Source organism: Thunnus maccoyii, chromosome 12 (assembly GCF_910596095.1).
Source record: "Thunnus maccoyii chromosome 12, fThuMac1.1, whole genome shotgun sequence".
Classification (NCBI taxonomy): Eukaryota; Metazoa; Chordata; class Actinopteri; order Scombriformes; family Scombridae; genus Thunnus; species Thunnus maccoyii.
The window spans coordinates 16144459-16168077 of NC_056544.1; the positions used below are offsets into that span (position 1 = coordinate 16144459).

The 23619-nt window shown below is 40.7% G+C and overlaps 1 protein-coding gene across 10 annotated transcripts in view; it reads left to right on the top strand.

Annotated features, from left to right (window-relative positions):
* Window positions 1–23619, top strand: part of kmt2cb (lysine (K)-specific methyltransferase 2Cb) — an 82968-nt gene that overhangs the window by 14034 nt on the left and 45315 nt on the right. For all 10 annotated transcript variants that reach the window (XM_042430041.1, XM_042430040.1, XM_042430037.1 and 7 more), the window contains exons 3-12: window positions 2336–2424; window positions 7414–7561; window positions 9032–9238; window positions 10560–10669; window positions 12290–12399; window positions 13032–13194; window positions 13321–13492; window positions 15502–15616; window positions 18653–18828; window positions 19014–19366. In XM_042430041.1, the coding sequence (XP_042285975.1) occupies window positions 2336–2424; window positions 7414–7561; window positions 9032–9238; window positions 10560–10669; window positions 12290–12399; window positions 13032–13194; window positions 13321–13492; window positions 15502–15616; window positions 18653–18828; window positions 19014–19366 (1643 nt within the window). The remainder of the gene's footprint in view (window positions 1–2335; window positions 2425–7413; window positions 7562–9031; window positions 9239–10559; window positions 10670–12289; window positions 12400–13031; window positions 13195–13320; window positions 13493–15501; window positions 15617–18652; window positions 18829–19013; window positions 19367–23619) is intronic.

The window sequence follows — 23619 nt, forward strand, 5'->3', positions numbered from 1 at the left end:
GCATTACCACCACCTTCCTCTCCGGAGTCGGCAATCGGCCACAATGAGCTGGAAATATCGGCATATAGGATATCGGCAAAAATATCGTGCATCCCTAATCAGGAACTATCTGGTCAAAGACTAAGATTACAAATCTGACCAGACATGACGCTTTTAATACTTGACAGTTTTCAATATTTAGCACTACACATTTCAGTCAGTACCGATAAGGTTTGATGGTGTTTTTTCAATTCATGTTTCGCACATGCCTAGCTGTAGACTGAAATTAGACCTGTTAGTAAAAACACGGTTATTATTTAGTTCACCTGATATACCGCACCAGTTTGGACATATACATATACTCCTGAAGTGGTTAAAATTGTATGTAGCTTTAAACAACCAATTCCAATTAAATTTTAAAAATCAGTTATGGAGTCCAGTACTGAGAGCAGCTCGGGACATCACTACATATGAGTTGGGGCAAGCTTTTCGTAACAGGGACTCCATGTTGTCTAACACGTCTGCCACAGCATGGCCACAGCAGAGCGTGTCCATTATAATCAGCTGAAGCTGCTACATTTTTATGCAGCTGGTCTATTGTAATTTCTCTACGCGGCCCCTCAACAGTAAAAACTACATAGAACTATGTAAAAAAAAAAACGTGTTTAAAAATGATTTAAAAAAATACATCATTGTATCTTGTGGGGTTTTTTTTTCATTGCACATTAAAATAAATCAATCAAATCAATGTTCATCCATGATCCTGTTGTTAAAATAATCTAGTTTATTAATTCAGCACCGGTTAATATAGCCTACACTTCCAAATCCTGCATAACCAACTGCATTATTGCAACCACACACTACAAAGATGGAGTTTGTGTAGTGGGTAAAAAAAACCCACTCTTCCCTACTACATGACGCGTCGCATTCGTGCCTGGTGTATTTCGGCTGTAATACTATTATGTACTTAGGAACAGTTTCATTTGGGTAAAGCAGTATCATTAGCTGGTCATGTAAAGAGCAGCACCTTGAGTAGACTCTTAAGTAGTATTACCTGCAAGAAATCCAAATTTTACCATCCTCTGGCTTTTGCTTTGAAAACTGAATAGAACAACCTTAATGATATTTATTTTACTGGGTGAAAATATTTCCTTGTTCCACTGACAAATTGGCAACAATAGCTTGCTGTCAACAGATAGAATAGATCTTGATTGCATAGGTTAATAAGAGGTTGTTACTGTGTTGTTAATTGGCTGACATGTCAATGTATTCAGAGATTTATCTAAAGTATGTCTAAACTATTCTAATTCTACTCTAAATCATTAAAAACAGAAGGATAGTAATTGTTCTTTTCCACGGACTTCCCTTACAGCCTCAGAGTAAAAAATGGTGCATCATGAAAGTAGCGGGGGGTTTTTGTTTCATTTACATAAGGTTGCACAAAATCTTACTAATTTCAAATTGTTTAGTGCACATGTATAATAGGAGCTAATACTGTATATAGCTGAAATCATTGTCAGTGTAAAACCAGAGAGAATAACTAATGTGTCATCACTTGAGCCACTTGCTCAGCGGGGAAGTGTGATCAGCTTGACTCTGTGGTTGGGGTGACATGATTGTTACACCATGATAATGTGATAACCGCGGCAGCATAACCACACTTATTATTTACTTCTCACAATTGAGCACATGCTTCTTAACCTTTTTTTTTTGTCTAAACTAAATATAGCTGAAATCTATAATGAAATGATATGAAACATTCTATTATTGACGGCCATTATCAAAGTCAAACTCCTATGTAGGAAGATAGGGCTGGCAGTAGCAGTGCCGCAGCAGCAATGCTGCGTCTGCACGCGTGTGAGCCGCAGCAGTTCAGCAACGCGCACGCGATACTCAGATAGAGGAAGGCATTGTGTCCCAGGTGTTAATGATAAGGTATTTGTCCCATGTTGCCCTGAAGATCAACATGCACATCTCAGTTTTGGTGTATGAGCATCATTTCATTTTGATTGGTTTTAATCACTGTCATCCTACAAAGACACAGTCATTTATTTGTAGCTGATGTCACTTGAATGCTTGGATATTGCACTTTATTTTAATTCCCTATCTAGTTCAGATTTGCCTCGTTCAATCTTTAAACAACACATAGTACCAGGCTGTATTGTACACCCCCCACTACCACCCCTCCGCCTTGCCCAGCGGCTTGAGTGCCTCCATTAAAAATCAGTGACAGCTGTGACTATATTTAACTAATTCATGACCACACAGCCACCCCCCTTCTGAGGAAAACCCAGGCACTTGTCTCATTCTTTTTCACTGCCTCTGATTATTTGTTTGTGTCTCCTCCTCACCCTAGGGGTCGCACCAGAGGGAGGGTTGTTGTGGATGAGGAGGACAGCATGGATGGGACTGAGATAACAGAGTCCATCGGCCCTCAGGACACAGGTGAGACTACACAATCCCCTTTTTTTATCCATTATGTACATGTTGGTTCTGTTGGGAGCGATATAAGACTTGAACTTACACATCCAGACAGCCTCATGCAGAGAGTGCTTCAGAGGATATTTCAGTAGAGGTAGGGGATACTCCCTCTCCTGGAGAAGGATGGATGAGAGCTTTTTCTTGGCACTCCATGCTTCTACTTCAGGGCTATAATTGAAAGGGTTTAGCCTGAGCTATGAAGCTGCAGTGGGTGTGTATTTTTTTTTCTCCCCTTATTGCTTCCATCTCTCCTCATGCTCTGAGATTGGCATTGAGGTGCAGTGGGAAAGAGCCCAAGGCTAATGCCCTCTAAAAGCTTTTTAAAATCCCATCAGTCTCTCCAGACCCATTTATGTGCTTTTTTATGTGTGTACATCACATCACGTGACCATGCCTCCCATTCTCATACATCTCAGTGCTGCCCTGTTGCTACGCTGGAGATATTGGGAAATGGGGTTCTGCCAGTGTCTATCTTTTCTTTTATTAATTGTAGTTTACCTTACCAATAGGCAATTTTGGGAGTTTTAAAGATTCCAATAATGTGATTTTCTGTTTTGAAAGAACCAAGCACACTGTTGGCTTTTGCCTTTCAGTCTATTCCCTATACCACTAAAACCTTGGTGGTTCCCTCAGTGGCTCTCTCTGCCTCCAGGCCTTTACAAAATGAAATCTACAATTCTATACAGTCTTGTCCTTAAAGTGATATGTGCGCAGCTGAGGTCAAGAAGAGTATATCTGCTTTTGAAAAGGTCAGCATATTGCACATGTTTATCTTATGTATAACCTTGCTTTGTGATACTTGTGTAGCGTAACCTAAATTCTTCATGCGTTGCCATACTACCTCTAACCATAGCCTATATTTTAACCCATCTTACTTTTTAAAGGCTAGCATGGTGACATATTAATACTCATTATAATAAATATTATCTCAGTGGGATGTAACCCAGCAATCACGCTAGAATTTATTTTTAAATATTTCAGTGAAAAAAAAAAACAACTCACTCATATCCCAAGACTGTAAGTAGTCTTTCACGGGTGCATTTGGCTATGAGGAGGTAATGAGCTTGAATTTGTCCTTGTGTAATTCCACTGGATGACACTGAATCATTGCGGTATTAGCCTAATTACATCTCAATGAAATGTGAATACAAAGAACTTCACACTTTTATTTTATTAGAAACTGGACAACTGTTGAACTGAACATGTATGTCAAGGTAATACAGACCTGAATAAATAAATAAATTAATTAATAATAATAAATGAATCTGGATCACTGAACATCAAACTCAAAGTAATAAATACCCACAAACTTCTCATTCTCCCACAGTCAGGATGAAGCCACTAACCCTCTGTAGGGATGTGTGTGTTAGGATTCTATCTTTATCTTATCCATACTTTTGTCGGCCTGGTTCTTTATCAATACTCCTATCGGTTCTTTTTCATTACAAAAGTTTTTTTTTTTTTTTTTTAAATGATCATTTATAAAAAAGAATAAATACAAGTAAATACTGTTTCTAGAGCAGCAACAGTGATGTAAACAGCAAAGTCACTATATAAACTCAATAATATGTCACTGGAAACAAATCTAAAATGTCAGTAAAATAAATAATATTTCTGACATCAAAATACGGAGTGATACCAACCAATGTCTCTGTTCCTCATTCTTTCTAAACTTCAGTCTTTCTTCCTGTCCTCTGTCCTCCTCCCTCTGCTGCTGATGTGATTCACTGCCTTCAGGTGCTGCTGGTAGAGAGAAGATGGGCTGATTTCTCTCAGCCAGCAGCTAATTTTTACAAAGCATTGCCAAATTTTAAGATCCGTGGCAAACTAAGATAAACAGTTAGGCCCTGTTTACACCTGGCATTAATATGTGTCTCCACATGCAATCTTCCCTGCTCTATACGCAAATGAACATGTGCATCATTTCGGTTTAGAAAGACCAAATTCGTTGTTGTTTTTAACCGGTGGGAGGACCGGGGATCTGTGAACCCTCCATCCAAAGCTTTGTTCAACTTGTTTGATAACAGGATAAACAAATATATAATGCATTGTGTGCCCCCTCACGAAAATCAAATGCCTGTCCTATGGATTTGTTCTAGTGCTGCGTCTGAACGTGTGTGTGTGTGTGTGTGTGTGTGTGTGTGTGTGTGTGTGTGTGTGTGTGTGTATGTACATGTACACATATATATATAAACAAATATAGAGTTATATGCAGTAATTGCTCCGCAGCTGCATCTCCCCATTGAGAGACGCTGTGCGCATTTACGCACAAGGCACAGCAGCGTAACTTCATGAATTATTTAAATCTCCCAACACGCCGACAGGATCGTTCAGGATCTAATGTTAATTAATGTTCTGTGTTCTTCTACACATCCAAAAGGTCACACACATAGTCCAGGTTCATACAGTGAAATTGTTTGGAGTAAAGCAGCCGTCCTCCTGATAAATCCTGATCTCATCATGTCGAGCAACACAGCAAAACTAAAAACTGTAGTTATCAACTAGACAGGACAGAGGAAACTATCCAAGAGAAACAGAGTGAAACGTTTAGCCTCTGAAATCGTCAGACAGACAAGTGAAAAACAAGTTATTTTCTGGTTTTGGTTTAATTTCTATTCCAATTGATGATTTGAAGAGGAAAACAGGTTAGGTGAACGGGAAGTGGACTTTTTTTTTTTTTTTTAATTCACATGAAAAATGGAAAAACAAAATAATGCATTTCCTTATCCTGTTATTAAACAAGTTGAACACAAATTTGGACGGACAGTTCACGGACTGGAAAGCAGCAATGCACCTCCCGTGCCTAGTCTTCTGGTAAATAGAGGACATCAGTTGAGTAGGCGGTCCTTCAATGTGGCCCAGGACCCATTGCGTTTCCACTGCTAAAAGAATTTGGCCACATGCGGCCCAGACCACCTCCAAATATAGTCTGAGTGATTGGATCTCAGTGCGTTCTCAATGCGTCTTGGGTGCGTTCACACCTGTACCCTCCACATGTTAATGCCAGGTGTAAACAGGGCCTTGGACTATATACAGACAGCTTTCAGTTCAGCTTGTTCATAACAATCCTAAGTCCCTGTGTGACCGGTGGCCACTATCAGAGCCAAATACCGCTGATTACAAACCGATTAATCGGTCGACCTCTTCTTTCGGGAGGGTTTTTTTTTGTATGATTAGCATAGTGAATTGAGGATTTCTTTTTTGTAATTTAGATCAAATATACTCATGATTAGGGATGCAACGATTATAGATTTTGATGGCATGATTATAGTCTGAGTCTTCATGATTATTATGCATTAATTCATTTCACAATACTAAGGATGGATAAAATCACATGAGCATGTTTGTTTTGAAGAGGGAGCATGAGATACACACTTCACTGAGGATTCTGCAACACCAGAGGTAGTCTTAGGCTAAAAGTGAATAAGAAAATAAATAATCCATGCCAAGATTAACTTCAGTTGGATATTGCAGTAATGACTTCAGTTGATTTGTAATATTTAAAATATATTATTTTTAATGCAATTAATTAGATCCCATAGTATAGTGCTGGAAGTCTACAAGACCTTAATGTTAAGTTAGTTGTTTGCACCTGGTATATTAACCTACCATACCAGAATTTACTCAACACAAATGGGAGGAAGCAACGGGATGTAAATGGTTGCACTGAAGCTCTTGGCTTTTGGTGAGCGTTAATTTATAAACATTGCAATGCTCCTTTTCCTGCTTTGTTGCCGTTGGTTTATGTTGCACTGAAAGCCCGACTCTTAACTCACCGCTACTTCATTGATTGTAAGTGACACTACTATATTTAATTCCCTACCAACTCAGTGTTTCATTAAGTAACTTGCCACTAAAGTAATGTTTTTTTTTTAACTTAGTTATGACTTAGTGTATTACCTTCACTTGAGCATTATAGCTGGATGGTGATCTTGACGTTTCATTAAGTTCGAGGTGTCGAATCCTTTAGCAGCGACTTTTCTTCAGCAAGTTTTACAAATTGGAGATCATCTTCTTGAACAATCCCCTGGCCATTTTATGTATCAAAAATTCTCCCACCCCAACTATTTAAGACGTTTTTGTGAATACAATGCTTTAATGTTGGGTCTCTTAGCCATTGCCATAACACTTCTTGTCGGGAGTCGCTCTCGTGACAGCATGTGGAACTTTGCGTACCTGAACTTATTGCAGTGCAGCATTTTAAGCTGGTGCACCAGGTTTCAGGTTTGGTTCTGTGGGGGAACTTCTGCCTGCAGTCTGCCGATTGAGTCTTTCGACTTTTTTTGTTTTTTTTGTTTGTTTTTTTTTTTAAACACAATTGTCGAGTGTTGTTTAATTTTTCTCACAGTGCAACCGTTGTTCATAGAAAAATAATGTATCATAATGTCCCTTTTTTGAAAGTGAGAACAGCTGAACCGTATGTTTACAAAACCATGACGTTTTAGAATGCGGTTAATAGTGAAATCAGTTAATAGCTGCATCCCTACTCATGATATTGACAAAATAAACAAAAAATTTGTTGTATTTGAGGCAAAGTTTCCCCCATTAATATTAAACCCCACTTCTTCAGCTGTTATTCTGGCAGCTGTGATTCTTGTTTTTTCTCAGCCTCCATTGTTATTGCTATTCTGTACAAGAGCTCAATTTTCCCAGTGGGTTTACTGTAATCAGTGCTTGAGCATATGGTCCCCATATTTTACCATCCATCTCACTAATAAAGGCAGTGTTTTTGACCTGGAGGAAACTGACTAGAATGTAATCAACCTCTCCTATGAAAGCTGTATCTGTCAGAAGCTGCATGCTGATTTTACAGTCATATTTAGCAATGAAATCAAGAGCAAATAATAGCATTGAGGCAATCGTTGAATGGTCTGCAATGCTCACAATTGCAGTGGAGGGATGTATTGACTGACTGACGATTCTGGTTTTTTTTTTTTTTTTTGTTACCACCAGAAACACAAATCCAGCCAGTGGAGACTGTGGAAGTGGAGACGACTGAAGTGCCAGAGGAGGACAAGCCCTCTTCCCCTCTGGCCCAGAGCCCTCCAGCCGAGAATTCAGCAGGACCATCTGTCCCAGCAAGTAGAGAAGTCAAAAGCAGGTTTGAAACACCAAACTTTGCCTGAATAGAAGTCCCCGTTTCTAAATGCTGTTTGTGTGAATATATGCGTGCAATCATTAGTATGTAATTGTGCATATGACGTACTATTTGCCTTGTTGTGTATATGTACATGGGTGGATTGAAATGGAGTCATAAGCTGGCAGAGGCAGCACTTCCTTCCCAGGTGCCACTCTGTTAAAGGTTGTAATCAATCTTCTGGCCTGTCTGTGCTATCGATGTTAGTGATGGAAGGCAGAACAGCAGCATCTCCTGGGATCTTATTAACAAGGCCATCTCATGCCTTAAAAATGTGATAAGTATTAACCACCCCTTTATTTCTAAACTTTCCTGTTCCTGGTGCTTTTTTTTTAGTCTCCAACCTCTTAATATTTCCATGTCCATATATATATATATATATATATATATATATATGTGTAAGGTGATGGATTTTGTCTTCATTAAATAGGCCTAAATTCCTTATTGAGCATCTTCTGACATGACATGAATGTGTCTGCAGTGCTTGATTTTATCTATTTTTTTGGCAAAGTTATGTTAGTGTGTTTATAATGCAATTGTAAGGAAAGATTGATTCGAAAAGTAGTGTATTCATGCACAATTATTTTCTTACTTACGGAAGTTAGCCGGGATAAATCATATTCATATTCATAGCCTTTTTCATGTAATAAACTCATTTTCAGGATTTTCCCCAGAAATTTGGTTGGAAAAGACGTTAAGTTAATGATTGGGGTTCATCAAGTAAAAAAAAAAATCTGAATCCAACAACCAACTTTAAGGTCTTTAATATAGGATCTTCCCAAAACCATTTTAGAGTTCTGGTCTGTTGTGATTTATCCACTCACTCTGTTTTAAACCGTCATAACTAACAATGGCATAACCTTCTTTAGCGTATCCTTTATCTTAAAATATTGCCACTTATTCCCAAAAGAGCTTTGTTAGAAGATTTCTGGAAAATTTTCTGCATCCAAGTGATTTTTGGGGCATTTCAGCTTTAATCAATAGAAGATATTATGGGTAGACAAGATAAAGAGGGGAAGTGGGTGAGGGGTGGGGCATTCATTCATTAAAGGTCTATTGCCAGAATCAAACTGGGGGATGTTATCATTATATAGTATACCTTTTAACCCCTAGGCAACCAGGAAGCCCCAGTATTGTAGCAAAAATGTCCCCTCTTACACCCACAGCTTAAGGGTTACAGGTTAAAATGCAGGCGACAATGGGGCTGGCCTGCTACTTGCATACCATTGTTCATCCATTACAGCTTAAAGTGTATGTGTAGACTGTGTGGGCCTGCCTCACAAATGTCGGCATTATGTGTTATTATGTATGTTGCGGCGCAGACTGTTCCAGAAGAAGGAGGCCTTAATTCACGGTGACATGTGTGGCACTGTATTAAGTCACAGTAGGTATATATAATTAAACACCCCCTACCACCCATTTTCTTTGTTTCAGTGAGCGTCTCTGTGCCTTCTGTTACTGCGGTGGCCGTAGCCTACTGGGTCAGGGGGAGCTGCAAGTATTCAGCATCACACCTCAGCTTGACGCACTCTTCAGCCACAAAGGTGGAGGAAGCTCAACGAGCGATAGCAGTGATGGTGATAAAACCACTCAGCCAAAAATGGCCGGAGAGACCACCTCAGGACAGAGGGAAAAGACGAAGTAAGTAGGCCTGGCTGACACTGTTGTCACAAATGGTTTGGCTGTCATTGTTGGCCAGGACAGTAAAGTCATTTGTGAGGAGTCCTTGTAATAAAACCCAAAATCTTTGCTATGGTCTTTTGAAAATCTTTTGGATTTGGAAATTGATTATTTTATATTGAGCACAATTACCCTTGAAAAACTTGCAAGGAACCTGTGTCCACATGTTTACATACACATTTACCTATACAAACCAGCACACAAAGAAGCAGGCACACAAACACACGCAGAGACCTCACAGGCTAAAGGGCTTCCAGTTAGCAGGTTGTGTTGTCATTCTACATTTGAAGGCTAAATTATCACTTTGGCCTAGCAGGCATAATATCTGTGATGGCCCTGAGGCTCAGGGATGCCGCATCAGATAAAAGTTACACATGAACCTTAAGTGTGTTAATGTGTACAAGCACACACATACATGCATACTGCGCCAACAAAGGACCCTCCTAGGACTCTTTTGGACAGCTGCCAAATTTGTTTTGGTCCTTTGGAACCAATTGGGCGTCTCTCTGGGTTCCCAGTGACGTAATGGCAGTGGGAGTAATATGGGTCTGGCAGCGTGCCAACTCAACCAGTAGCTGTTGTGTCATTGCTGTGTGATTGGTGATTGGGGCCAACCCTCGGTTGTGCCACACAGAGACAGAGGAGGGAGCACAGGCCAGGAGGAGCAATTGTATATTGATTTCCCAGAGAAGCAGAGATGGTGGAGACAGAGCTGTGGAAGTGTGAGGAGGTGTGAAAAGATCATTTCATAATTGGTGATGAAACTTTGGCTCTAACAATAAGCTGTTAAGGCTGTTTGTCATGAGTGTGCCATCATGCTTACAGAAACCGGTCTCTTGATTTTGGCCTGTGGTTTGTTTACTGGAACTTGGGTCCTTTTTAAATGCTAATGCTCCCTCTCCACATTTTCCGCATGCTATGCAGCTCACTAGTTCAATCCAGGGACTCTGAGAAACACATCCTTTTCAACAGATTTTATGAGACAGAACAGCCAGCCTCTTGTGCACACGCCAAACAAGATGGCCCTCTTCCTCCTCCTCCTCTCCCTCCTCCCCCACAGCTTTTTATTTGCTCTCTAACATTTCCCCCCGGCTCATTCTCTCTATCTTCATCTCTCTGCTTTTGTAAAAACTGCACATCGTCCTCTACCTTTATGTCTACTCTTGATTCATTCCTAAGTTGATTCAGACTGTCCTTCTCTTGTCTAGCATATCTTCTAGCTGTCCTCCTTTTTTAAAAACCTGTGCTGACCTGCTTTCTCTGCAAACCTCTTTTTTTCCAGTGGGTCTGAAAGCTGCGAGGGAGAAACAGACCCAGCCAGTCGATTTTGGGATGAGCTTTCTCATGTCGGCCTTCCACAAGATCTTAACGTCCAGTCTCTCTTCGAGTCGGGTAAGACCAATAGACTGAACCTTTTCCTCCTTTTTACCAAGCATTGCTAGCACTTCTGATGGAGAGTTGGCATTTGGACTAGAGAGCACCATCTGTAAATGCTTTATACATTTATTTATCTAATACACAATGCCAGTAGCGAACCGTGACTCTTAAACCTTGGCCCTCTGACCCCTTTTCCCTTGTCGAGGGAAAAAAGCAAACTGTCAGCCTAGCTTTCTGTGTCCTTTCCTGTGGTGCTGCAAAAGTTACTTATGACAATTCCAGCTGTGAAACAAAAATTAAGATGCAAGTTATCACAAAAACAGCTAAATAAAATGCAAATCCTCCTTACAAATAATTGCAGCATCACACAAGCTGTGTGTGCACTTAAGCGGAATATGGTGACAATAAGCTGGGGTACAAAATTAGTGAAGTACTGATATCAGATATTGGTCCGATACTGACTCACATAGCTGGATAGGGTATCAGTGACAAATCGAGCTGGTATCGGATACCATTATAAATAACAATTCAGTCAATTTATTTCTACGTATTTTTTGTTACATTTTGTTTTACAAAGTAAGGAAAGCAATGTTTAAGTCAAGCCTGATTTTGCCTTACACATAAAAGAATGATCATAGTCTCTTCCACACAGTGAGGCATACAGCTTATTAATTATCAATACTCGGTATCGGCTGATACCCAAAGCCCAGGTATCGGTACTGGTATCGTCGGTAAAGCCGGATCAGTGCATCCCTATGCAAAACGCATGACAGCCACTCCTTCCTACCACAGAAAAACCAACAAAATTTCATATAAGCCTATACACTGTGGCAGCGCACACACAGCCAGGCAACCGTTAGCAACAGACACTTCAGAACCATGGACAGTGAACAGCGATCATGGCATTTTGGAACCCACTGCCACAAACAAGCAATATTGTTAATAAATAATATTAGATTGGCACGGTGGCCTATTAGATTGTAAGTAACTTACCCTTTGGTGATCGCATTACTTTCATTTGAAGTTTCATTCAAAGTTAATGTCCTCCTCACCAGCGCTAACGTTACTTGCAGCTTCCTTCGTGAACCAACAGGCTAGCCAGCTGGTTAGTTTACCTGCATTTTTTTCCCCCTGTTAGCTTGTGATTCGTGTCCCCCACAGTGGGTGGAACTTGTCTTAAAGTTCACAATAATAAAGGATATGATTGGTCAATTTTACTGCCATTTAGGAATTAGTCGCTCATTGAATTACTAATGCTCGGCCCACTGTAAATTCATAGCTGGACCACCAATCACAGAGCTGAACACATAGCATTTTCTTCCCAGCAACTGCAGAGGCAGCAAAATCCTGATACAGAGACAAAGGAGCTTCTTTTATTTAACCCTTCACATTCCAACACAAACTGAACAGCCATGTTTGAAGGGTTTATTTCAGCAGAAACATTTTGTTTAGATGTTGACTGTCAAATTATGAATTGATAAAATAAAATTAGAACTGATGACTTTCTAAGTATTATTTTTTAGAATATTTTAGGCACTCTCTGAGGGCGCAATGCAGAATCTATCTCAGATATTTATTTGATTTGATTGCAAGTCTTTATCACATAATCACATCCTTTATGTCTTGTTATAACAGGGCAATGCTGGGCACATCAGAGTTGTGCCTTGTGGTCCGAAGGTGTTTGTGAGGGCGAGGGACAATCTCTGCTTAATGTGGACAGAGCCATTGACTCAGGGAGCACAAAGGTGAGTCAGGGGAGAACATTCATGGACTAATAGGTGTTAACACCATCTTAATGTGTTGGGGCAGCAGTGAGCGACTGCTTCAGTGAGGCACAGCAAAGCTGATGGATCAGACTGGCTGGTAAAGGTCGGCCCGGCAGCGTGGATCTCTCAGCTGTGAAATGGAAAAGGTCACGCCACTCAACAGGGCTGAGCTCTCATGGCAGCTTAGCTCCTAGCATTAGCAATGGCACAACTCACAGCTCTTCGATTGCGTTTGCAGCCCATTGGTCATGTAGCCCATCAGCAAGTCTTCCACTTGATCTCCAGAGTGGCTATTAGAGCACACTCGTAGAACTGAGAGAAATAGGGACTAGGTGAGGTTCTGTCAGAAGTGTGATTATCAAGGGGCTAAAACAGGGTTTTAACAAGGGTCTTGGTCCTGAGATCAGAAACTTGATGGCTTTTTTTTTCTCAAAGAGACATTAAAGCATAAATGACTTTACATAAGCTATTTCAGTTGTAAAAAAAAAAAAAATGCTGTGAACATGTTTTAGAGATTGTTGTTACCTTGGCTGTTGAATATATTTATTTATCCTAGTTGCAAACAAAGACATTTTATACATATTTTGTGATCTCGCTCTCTCTCCCTGCAGCACTGTGCATACTGTAAGCGCCTTGGAGCATCCATTAAGTGCTGTGCTGAAGGATGTGCTCAACTCTACCATTACCCCTGTGCGGGGGCAGCTGGGACCTTTCAGGATATCAGGAGTCTCACACTCCTCTGCCCAGAACACAATGAATTGGCCATTAACAAATGTAAGTTGAGTAGAATTGGATACATTGTATACAAACCTACAGTAAAATAATTTACTTAAGTGAAAATTAGAGATTTGGCTTAATGACATTGTATCAACTGTTCTGACTGAATTTTTTTATCCACAGTTGTAGATGATGTAAATTGCGTGCTATGCGATAGCCCGGGGGACCTACTGGACCAGCTCTTCTGCACCAGTTGTGGTCTGCATTACCATGGGATGTGCCTGGACATGGCTGTGACCCCTCTAAGGAGGGCAGGTTGGCAGTGCCCTGAGTGCAAAATCTGCCAGACATGCAAGTGAGTCACCTCCTCACCACATCTAAATAGCGTACCTCATAGTGAAATATTTTTGTCCTCTCCAGCTTTTCTTTTACTTTGCTTCTTACTAATCTTCTCTATAGCCACCAGCAATGATGTTTACTGCTGGTTTGTTTAACTCTGTGCTTAGTGAGAAGCTAACTGGACGTTGTATCCTGAAGCTCAGTCTTGTAACCTCTGACCTTTATTTAAATAGCGCAGGAGCTGTTTGCATACAGGCCTGTTTGCCCTAGGTGAACACTGTCCATTGAGGTTTTAGTTCTGTGTTTACATAGAAACCCCAGTATCATGTTTTTGCCGCATAGCAAATAGATGAGTGGGGGTTTGTGATATATGGTCTCAAAATGTAATGAATGGGATGAGAATTGAGACTGGTTCTAAATTGTTACCATCTAACAAGTCCTCTTATGAGTGTCTGTCCATAATTTTTTTTGTGGATGTCATACTCATCTTAAATCTTACCTGTATTTTACCTGTAGTCATTGTCAACCTTGCAATTAAGATATGCAGCCCCTATAAATTTAATGTATAACAAGAGAATTTACTCCTCTCCAATGAGGATTAAACTGACATTGGATTGAACATACTGTTTGTTTTATAGATATTCATAAAAATATAAATTAGTTCAAATAAATGAAGAAAAAGTCTCAAAGCATTGGGAGCAAGCACTCCACTGAGAAGTTAAAAAGAACAAAATGGGAGACTTAAAGACAATCTGAGAGAGAAAGAGAAACAGGAGTGTTATCATCATCCACATGACTACAGTCCTTTGTACTGCACATTAAATCTTACATAGCTTTGGGCAGTTTCTAGTGTACAGTTGAGGGTAATTCATGGTTTCTGCGTTTGCATGTCCGCTAGGGTCAAAATTTGTGACTGTGGGGACCACTGCACTTAAAAAGCGAACTGGTCACTCGTTTCGTGTAATGTATGAACTAGTGCAGTGCCCATTCAAAATGTGAATTGATTGCTTGGCCTCCAGCCACTTCTTCAATGCATAGAAAAAAGATATAAAGAACAGGCTAAGTACTCTAATACTAAATACATGTTTTTTTCTCATTTCAAGTAAATAAGGGCTGCATTTAAAAATAAAATAATGTGCATCCTAAAATAAAGTGGATTGTTCATATTGGGCTCTTAGATTTTTTTATATTTTCTGTTCCTTCAGTCGGATTTGAGTGGGTATGTTTGCTCCAAAGATTTGTGCTTTATCTGTAGTGGCACGTGTGGAAGTACCTGTGGTACCTGTGGAAGTATTTGCTCCGTTATACACGTTTAACTACAGTCAATATGTATTGGTCTCTGAGCACTTCCAATATGCAGGTGACCTACGCTCAACAACGTATCTGAACGCCTCCTGTGTAGACACTCGCTGCTGATTTGCTACACGTGCTGCTGACACTATGCTTTCTGTCTAGACACGGGATAAGAGTGTCCATTCTTGATTAAAAGCTCTGTTTTCGGTGTCTACTTTTCTCTTTTTAGAGCACTTTTCTCTGACTTGTGTCACGTCTCGTCTCTGGTCTCAGTAGAGCCCTGAAGCTCCACCCTGCCCTTGCACAGAGTAGAGATGCTTGCTGATCGCTGGTTTATTTAAAGTTTATTAATGATAAACATATCGTGTGTCCAAATTGCACCAAATTCGACACTGCACTCCCTTTGTTCCCCAGCAATGCACCCGCCAAGATTGGAGTCGATCGGATGAACGTTTCAAGAGATATGCAAAGGACATACATGCAGACATATAGACACACACACTCACAGACAGAGATTCCTTCCTTTAGTAGATGTATGTATGTACTGTCTTCCCCATTCTTGGTCCTCTTCTTGTTAAGCCCTTGTACATACAATTTTTTTTTCTTGTTTTGCCATGTACAACAAAGGAACTGTGCCTCTTGCTGTTGTGCGGCAACCATAAATTAGACTTTACCCTGCAACAAAATTGAATGCTGTCCCATTTCATACAACCTTCCTGTGTCTCTCTGTAGGAACCCAGGAGAGGACACTAAAATGCTGGTATGTGACATGTGTGACAAAGGCTATCATACCTTCTGTCTACAACCTGCCATGGAGACTCTTCCCACCAACGGATGGAGATGTAAGGTAGGAGCAACTTCATATTGTGCTGGTGGGTTTACTGTATATAAGACAATATAAAATATGGGTTATTATGGCTGGTATGTATCGTATAGTGTTGATGGTTGCCAGCAGGTATGATTTTGCAGGAAACTGCAGCACAAACATCAACAGTATCCCCACAGTGTGCAATATTCAATGGAAAAATATTCATTATATTAATCTGTGCTCTGGCACAAAGTAAAAATGTCTACCACCCATGAGAATATGACTTTTTGATGGTTTGTATTTGCACTTCCTGTGGTTAAGAAAAAAGTCACAGTCTGATCTTTTAAAGGCTTCAGTTGCACCCATTTACCCATAACACAGTATGTATGCCTGTGTATATGCGTATGCATGCACGTATGTATGTGTTCACACACGCTCCTCAGTGGAGCCGTGCCCTTCATCCTCCAGCCGTGTAAATGGTGTGCTTGTTACTCAAGCAGCTGGTTAACACGCCGCACAATTTTCTGCAGTGGTCGGAGGAGGCCACCGCAATAGAGACAGCAGGTGATGAAAGGTCTTCACACTTGGCTTCTCTATCTGACTCAGCACAAGAGGAACACTACCCACACACGTCCTTGGCACTCGCTTCTCCTGAGCGCCCGCCCCCAACCTCTATCTGCAGTCGCATGTTAGTTTTGTTCTAACTGTAGTCATCTCACTTGAGTAAAGATCAATGAAAAATGAGTCACTGTTTCAATTTCATTACATTTGTCATGTTCCTCCTGATCTCGTCTACCATGTATGCACACCAGAATTACAAGCTGAGCATCTGTGTGTGTGTGTGTGTGGGGGGGGGGGGGAATAAAAGCTTCGTCAAGTGGACTGGTCAGCTCGTCACCTAAACTGCAAAGTCATCATATCGCTCAGAGTCAGTCAGTGCTGATACACTTTTTATGAACAAGCTTTATGCGCATTTCAACAAGGAGAACATTTGGAAACGACCAAACATAATAACTATGCAATTTTAACACATATTGAAGTTTACAGGAGACAGATATTAGTTCAAGTATCATAATAATATTTAAACTCAATTTTTCATAATACAGCTGTACAGATTATATTTAGCCTAAAGTTGGCCTTTATCAAAAATGTATAAACCTATTTAATGTTTGATAGCTGAATTAGTTAGTAAAATATGCGTAATGAAAATAAAGCCCACACCGAAGATTTATTTTACAGTTGTTTTTAATGGTTCTTTAATATTTTACTGTGTCCTACAATGTCTTGTGTGTTGAAAGGAGTGTCTGTACAGTGAAGGTTCTGGCAGGGAGGTTTTGTTTAAAAGTCCAAATATCATTTTCCATGAACAGAAGCACTTAAAGGTAGAGTCAGGGATTCTGGAGAAAGATTGTTCAGTATTCTTTTTGTCAAATTCTGTGAATATCTCCTCACAGTCTGCTAGCTGTCTGATCTGTGTTTGTGCTGGAAAATCCAGTGTTCATACACAGCACTGGCTCTGTACATGGGAAACAATGAGCCACACAACACTATTTCAGCCAATCAGCTGGGGGTGTTGGTCCTCGTGCACAGGACAGGGGGAAGTCATGACAGTCTCCCATCTCCAGCACCTGTTGAATTGCAGGAGAGAGAGGCCATGGCCAATTCACCTAGAAAGCGTTTTCTCATGGAACAGATACGCTTTCATTGTATTAAATGTATCAATCCACACTGAATCTGAGACAGTTTCACAGAGAACCCCCACGGTTTTTTGCGCTTAGTTTTTTAAATCTACTTTTGCGTTTAGTGAAGCGTAATCTGAGCAGGCAGCTCTATAAATCACATAAATATCCCACTGTATATGTGTTTTGAACTTATTAACAGTATCAGTTAATCAATAAATACAAACACCATTGATTTCTTCCCGTGGAGCCGACATGCAAACTATTTTGGTTCAGTAAATTTCTGCTGTCAGTCAGCCTCGTCAAGGCAATTTGTCCGGCCGCTGTCCTCTCAGCTCCACAGGAGCTGCAGCTGACAGACGGCTGCTGCTGTGGACAGAGACGCTGAACGTAGGTCAAGTGAGGCCGCAGAGAAGCGGAGAGTGTGGATGGACTGTTGGGCTCACACGAGACAAATTTTTTTTTCCACTCATGATAAAGTGTGAGAGAAACAGAAGTTACTCTACAGTTGACGTATTGCTATGGATTCCGCCATATTTCTCTTTTGGTCGTTGCCTTGGCGATGTGCATCCATGAATTTGGGGGGCAGAGCTTCTGAAGGAGCACAAAGGGAGGGGTGTATTTGTTTGGGTGTTTAGTTCAAATATCAACAATCTTTCTCCAGAATGACTGACTCTACCTTTTTAAGAGGTATGCTCTTGGAATAGAAGCCACAGCAGCTTTGCTTACTGTTGCACACTGTCAGTGTGGATATTTCATTGAGATGACTAACTGCTATTTATTGGCTCGTGCCACTCTGTGGTTCTGTGCTCAACGACACTGTCTGTGTACCTAGTGTGCAATGGCTTACTCTAAGGAGAGGATAGAAAATGGAATGTGCGTTATGTAGCTGAGATCTGTTAAAAGCATCCTTAAATGTTTAAGATGAAGCAGAAAAACAACATGAAGTTCTTAGATGTTCTTCATGTTTTGATTACTGACAGCCTTCTTTGATTTCAAGTCTTAACACAACTTTGATAGTCTTATTGAAGTATAGTAAGCACAGTTACGTGTGAACCCTAATTAAATTGATTAAAAACTGGTTAGTCAGCACGATTATTTTGATTAGAAAAATCCAATGTAAAACCATTTAATCAAGCCCTAAAATAGTCAGATATTATGTTTTAGTCATATTCCCCAGTTCTGCCTCATTAATATTGCTTTATTCAGCTGGAAAACAGTGATGATCTTGAATATACATGAGCCTGGACAGGTTTCATGCTAGTATCCCATTCAGTGACTGAAGTGCCAAATCTGTAAAACAGAAATATTGATGCAAACCTAATACACTGCATACTTCACTGATTCTGAATGGCTTTAAACTTAATTTACTAAGAAAGCCTCCTTTGCTCCTCAGAACTGCAGAGTATGCATCCAGTGTGGAACACGAACCAGCGGGCAATGGCACCACACCAGTCTGCTGTGTGAGAACTGCGTCCAAAACCAGGACCCTGCTCTGTGCTGTCCTATGTGTGCCTGCATCCTGGACCCTGAGCATCACAAAGACCTACTCCTCTGCCACAGTTGTAAGAGGTAAAGATACATTTTAATTTAACTCTACAATTTTTAAATTCAACACTCTTATTTTTTGTCCTTATTTTATTCATTTGGCAAATTCATACTCTCTGAGGAAACCACAAGAATAAATATGTCAAATTTTAGGATTGCACAGAGATCCCTGTTGAACAATCCCTGAAATTCCTTTGCACTCCTTTCAGATGGCTGCACCTAGAGTGCGAGCGTCAGAACTCAGGCCAAGCAGAAATCCACCCCAGAGAGGACTATGTTTGTTCCAACTGCAGGTCTCCTGCTGCAGAGCAGGCGCTACAGGCAGAGGATATGGACACCGGCCCAGAGCTCAGCCCTCAGCCAGCCTCCATGCACACAGACTCTGAGACTGGCCTACAGCTGGCTCAAAAGCACACAGACCTAGAACCTGGCACTCAGCTGCCTCCTGAAATGCACAATGACCCCAAACCGGAATTACTTGCTGTTCCATTGCACTCAGATCCAGAGCCTGTTGAGGCTACCGTCCAGGAGGAGAAGCTGGCCACGTCAGCCCAGAAGCCTGGTGGGTCCTTGTTACAAAAAATTATATACAGCTCTGATCCCTTTCCCTTATCTTTTTTTAATCTTTAAATCTTTATTTTCCTTTATGCCCACCTCCTGAGAATCTCATCTGTTTTATCAGCATATTAATCATATCTTGTTATTGCAAGGACAAGCCAAGGAATTTTTGATCATACAAAATCACACACACATCATACACAAACACCAGATTATATGACTAAAAACGAAAAAGAATTTTTGTAGTTGAGGTTTCATTCTCTCAATCTCTAGCCATGCAGAATCAGTTGAAAGTTTTGGACATGCAACACGAAATTGGGCTGTGGTGTCAGCTCTGATGAAGTTTTGAAAGTCGCAGTTCTGGCAGATGAAAGGATTGGGGAGAGAGTTGTTTGGACTAAGACCAGAGAAGTGCTCACTCTTTTATTTGGAGGATTTTCTGAGGACTCCCCAATAACCAGATGGTGTCCTACTAGTGGCAGATTAAAGCAACTCCATTGTCTTTGTAATTACGTGTTTTGAAAATTAAGTGTTTTTCCCTTCTGTCTCCTAGGGATCTAGTATCTGCTGCCTGTCAGTGTGAATGATGAACTGATATTCGAAAGCTCTTACTTTTTTGCAACTTGAGGCACTCAAGTTTGATGCTCATACTACTGTACAACTCTACAGTTGATTTGCAGTTCATCTTTATTGACTTCAGTCTAGGCCAGACTTGTTAATGATACTTAAAGGACCAGTGTGTAGGATTTAGTGGCATCTAGCGGTGAGATTGCAGATTGCAACTAACTGAATACCCCTCCCCCTCCCCTTCCAAGCATGTAGGAGAACCTACAGTGGCCGTGAGACTCGCGAAAAACACAAAGGGCCCACTCTAGAGCCATTGTTTAGTTTGTCTGATCTTGACTACTGTTGCAACATGGCGGGCGCCATGGAAGAGGACCCGCTCCCTATGAGTATATATAAAGGGTTCATTCTAAGGTAACAAAAACACGATTCTTATTCTCAGATGATTATAAACTAATTAAAACATAATTATGAATATTATATTCCCTTTCTGCCAAGTATGTTTCGCTAGATGCCACTAAATTCTGCACACTGCACCTTTAATGGAGGGAGAGGTTGCTAAGGCAATAGTCCTTTCATATTGCTGTGTGTGTGTCTGCCGGCAACAGGTGTATGACACTAAATCAAAACACAACAGGCTTCAACAGGATTCAGACTATAGATTGTGGCTTTTGGAATCGGGAGCTTCAAAGACCTTTGGCTGAACAGAAGAACTGTGTTTAAAGGAACCATAATTCTGGCTCCTGTATACCCTAAGAGAACAATTAAAGAGGATATTACTCATTTACAGTAAAATGTCTTGAAATGGTCATATTGTTCTCAAGTTGGAACCACTATGGAGACTTGAGACTCAATAAACTCATAACTCAGAGACTGGAGTCTTGACCTGGACTTCCATTTTTTAGCTCATGGACATCTCTAGCTAGCAGCTATTTAGAAGCACATGTGATCATCCCCCTAGTTAACCCTATCCTTCATTACATATGTCTGTTGTTTCTGTTGGTCGCATTGCTTCTGTGGTTCTGTGTGATGGTGGCTGTATCACCACTGCAAATTATATGATCCTGGTTTCTGTTTGTTTGAAGCGCATTGCTGCATCTCCACTCTGTGTGGTCTATGTGAGGTCTGCCAGCAGTGGAGTGCAGTATTGAGGAAATAAATGGTGAGCTGTGGATGCCAGTTGTAGCTACGCTGCCCACTCTGTCTAGACAGCAGCCTCCAATGGCAAGAAAGAATGGATTGGAGTAGCGTGATGGTATTGGATCCACTGTCTGCAAACTAGGGATGGCTCGATACAACTTTTTTATCACCAATACTGCAACCATGAGTATCTACCGATACCAATCCGATACCGTCTTTTTCCCTTTCTTAAACATCTAAGCTGTTAATAATACATTTGTATGGATGCACTTTGCTTAATCTAGCCATCTAAAAACATCATGCTCAAACTGTGAAACAAATATTCTACTCCCCTAAAGGAAGGAATGCATAGCCCAAAACATGACTCAGTTATGCAACACTGCTGCTTCTTTTTATTTAAACTTTTCACACACAGAACTTTTAGCAGCATTTTTGATTGGTCAGCACCAATCAAATATTCAAAATGAAATTTAAAGTGTAACTTTGTGTATAAGTTTAAATCTGAGTATTTAGGATAACAAAGGAATTGTAATTCCAGTGTATAATACTGGATATAACTCAAGATTTTCATTTGAATAAATGTCTGTTAAGTCACTATCTATCGCCTAATGAGGTAACACAATGGAACAAAACAAAATGGTTATGATTATTATGAACTGGGTGCCGATTTTCCTGCCACGTATTCAAATCACAAGCGGCACAGTTAGTGATGCGTTTTCCATCACCCAGTGGTTGATCTGCCAGAGAGGGTAGGTGGACCTAGTGCTAGCGTGAAATCACACAGTCAGCGACACTGTTTGGAGGTCCAAAAACACACCTGCATTTACAGCTTAATGCCATGTGGTGCCGCCAAAGAGAATGAAATAGAGATCTTCGAGATTATAACTTTAACATAAAAATAATAACATCTTTAGTATAAAATGTACAGTGGAACACAGTAAGGTAGACATGGCATCTTAAGGCACTCATAACTAAAACTCTAGGCTATTACACCTGATATCAAGTTAGCTGCATTGGATAAAAAATATCTAACGGTAAAAACAGTTCAAGCTTCTTTCACATATAACCTCTGGGGTTGCACTGTATGTAAAACACCTGTATAAAACTAAACATTAGAATGAATACAATTCTAGTATGAAAAGGTAATTGCAATGTAAACTAAAATATTTTGTGCAGGTTTTCCACTAAGATGATAAGACATAGCAGCTTGCCTGACCTTTTAAAAACTGTCACAAAAACCACTGGCTCATCTTTTTTACGGTCCTTATGTGACTCAAGTTTGTTCACTTTATCATGAGGGGCAGATTCTTCTTTAGAAAGATTAGCATTTCAGCCTTCTCAGCTGTCAACCTGCTCCTCCTTTCATCAATAATTATGGAGGCTGTGCTGAAGAGCCTCTCGCTCTCCACACTTAAGGTGCACAGGGAAATTTAGTTGCCATGACCACCAGGGAGGGCAGTCTAGGTCGGTTGACTGTCCAGTACAGCAGTGGATTGTCCAGATGCCGAATAGTTTGCTCACTGAGGTAGGTCTGCACTTCAATGCGTGCACTTGTGGTGGTTGACTCTGGACCAGGTTCTACTGTGCTTTCCTCCAGAATTTCATCAAAATCGCTTCCAAGTCTGCTCTTGCTTGCAGCCTCCACCCGTGGAGTCTTCTTTGCTGGCTCTGAGGCTTTTTATGTGATCCTCCTCAACACTTCTTCCATCTTCCTTACCTCTGCCATTAATGCATCCTTAACATGTCTTGAGGGTTCTGCATTTGTGAAGTATGTCGAATGATAAAAATACACATATGTGACATCTAAAATTAGCCTACCCTTAATATCAAGTGAATAATCCCATTCTGAAAGCTGATGCTTGATATGAAATACTGTCATTAGATGTGCAAAAGTGAAAATTGCGCACACACACACTGAGGTTTGTGCACTCTCTCTCTCTCACTCTCACTCACTCACACACACACACACAAGAATTATATTAAATACAGTTAACAGAGACCCCACATACCTGTCTTTATATCTTGGGTCCAGTAACGTTGCAACTGAGTATAATGGCTCAGATTCCACATCTCTGAAACGTCTGTTTACAGCCTCAAGGAGGTAGGCTTTCATGGTCTTAATTCCCTTGTCAGCCTTGTTTTCTCAAGTGAGAACGCTTTTAAGGACATTGACAATGGGGATGGCATCAGATGCAGATGAAGAGCTTACCTCCATATTTCTGCCACTAGCCAGTGCATCACTTAAACTTGGCTGCTATAGCAGTCCCTCGTTCACAGTGAGTTGCAGGGTATGCGCAAAGCATCCCAAACTGGCAATTCCAAGGTGACCCATTGCTTTTATTACGTTACTGGCATTGTCTCACGGAAATGGACTCTCCTCTTCTCAATTTTCCATACATCTCCCTTGTTGCTGTAGTGATGAACTCTCCTGTGTGTGAGCCACGAAACTGCTTAGCCTGCAGCACTGCTTTTTGCAAAGTAAAACTTGAGTCTATCCACTGTGCTGTCAGACTTAGTAATGACACTGGACCAAGCGGCGACCTCCGGGGCTGA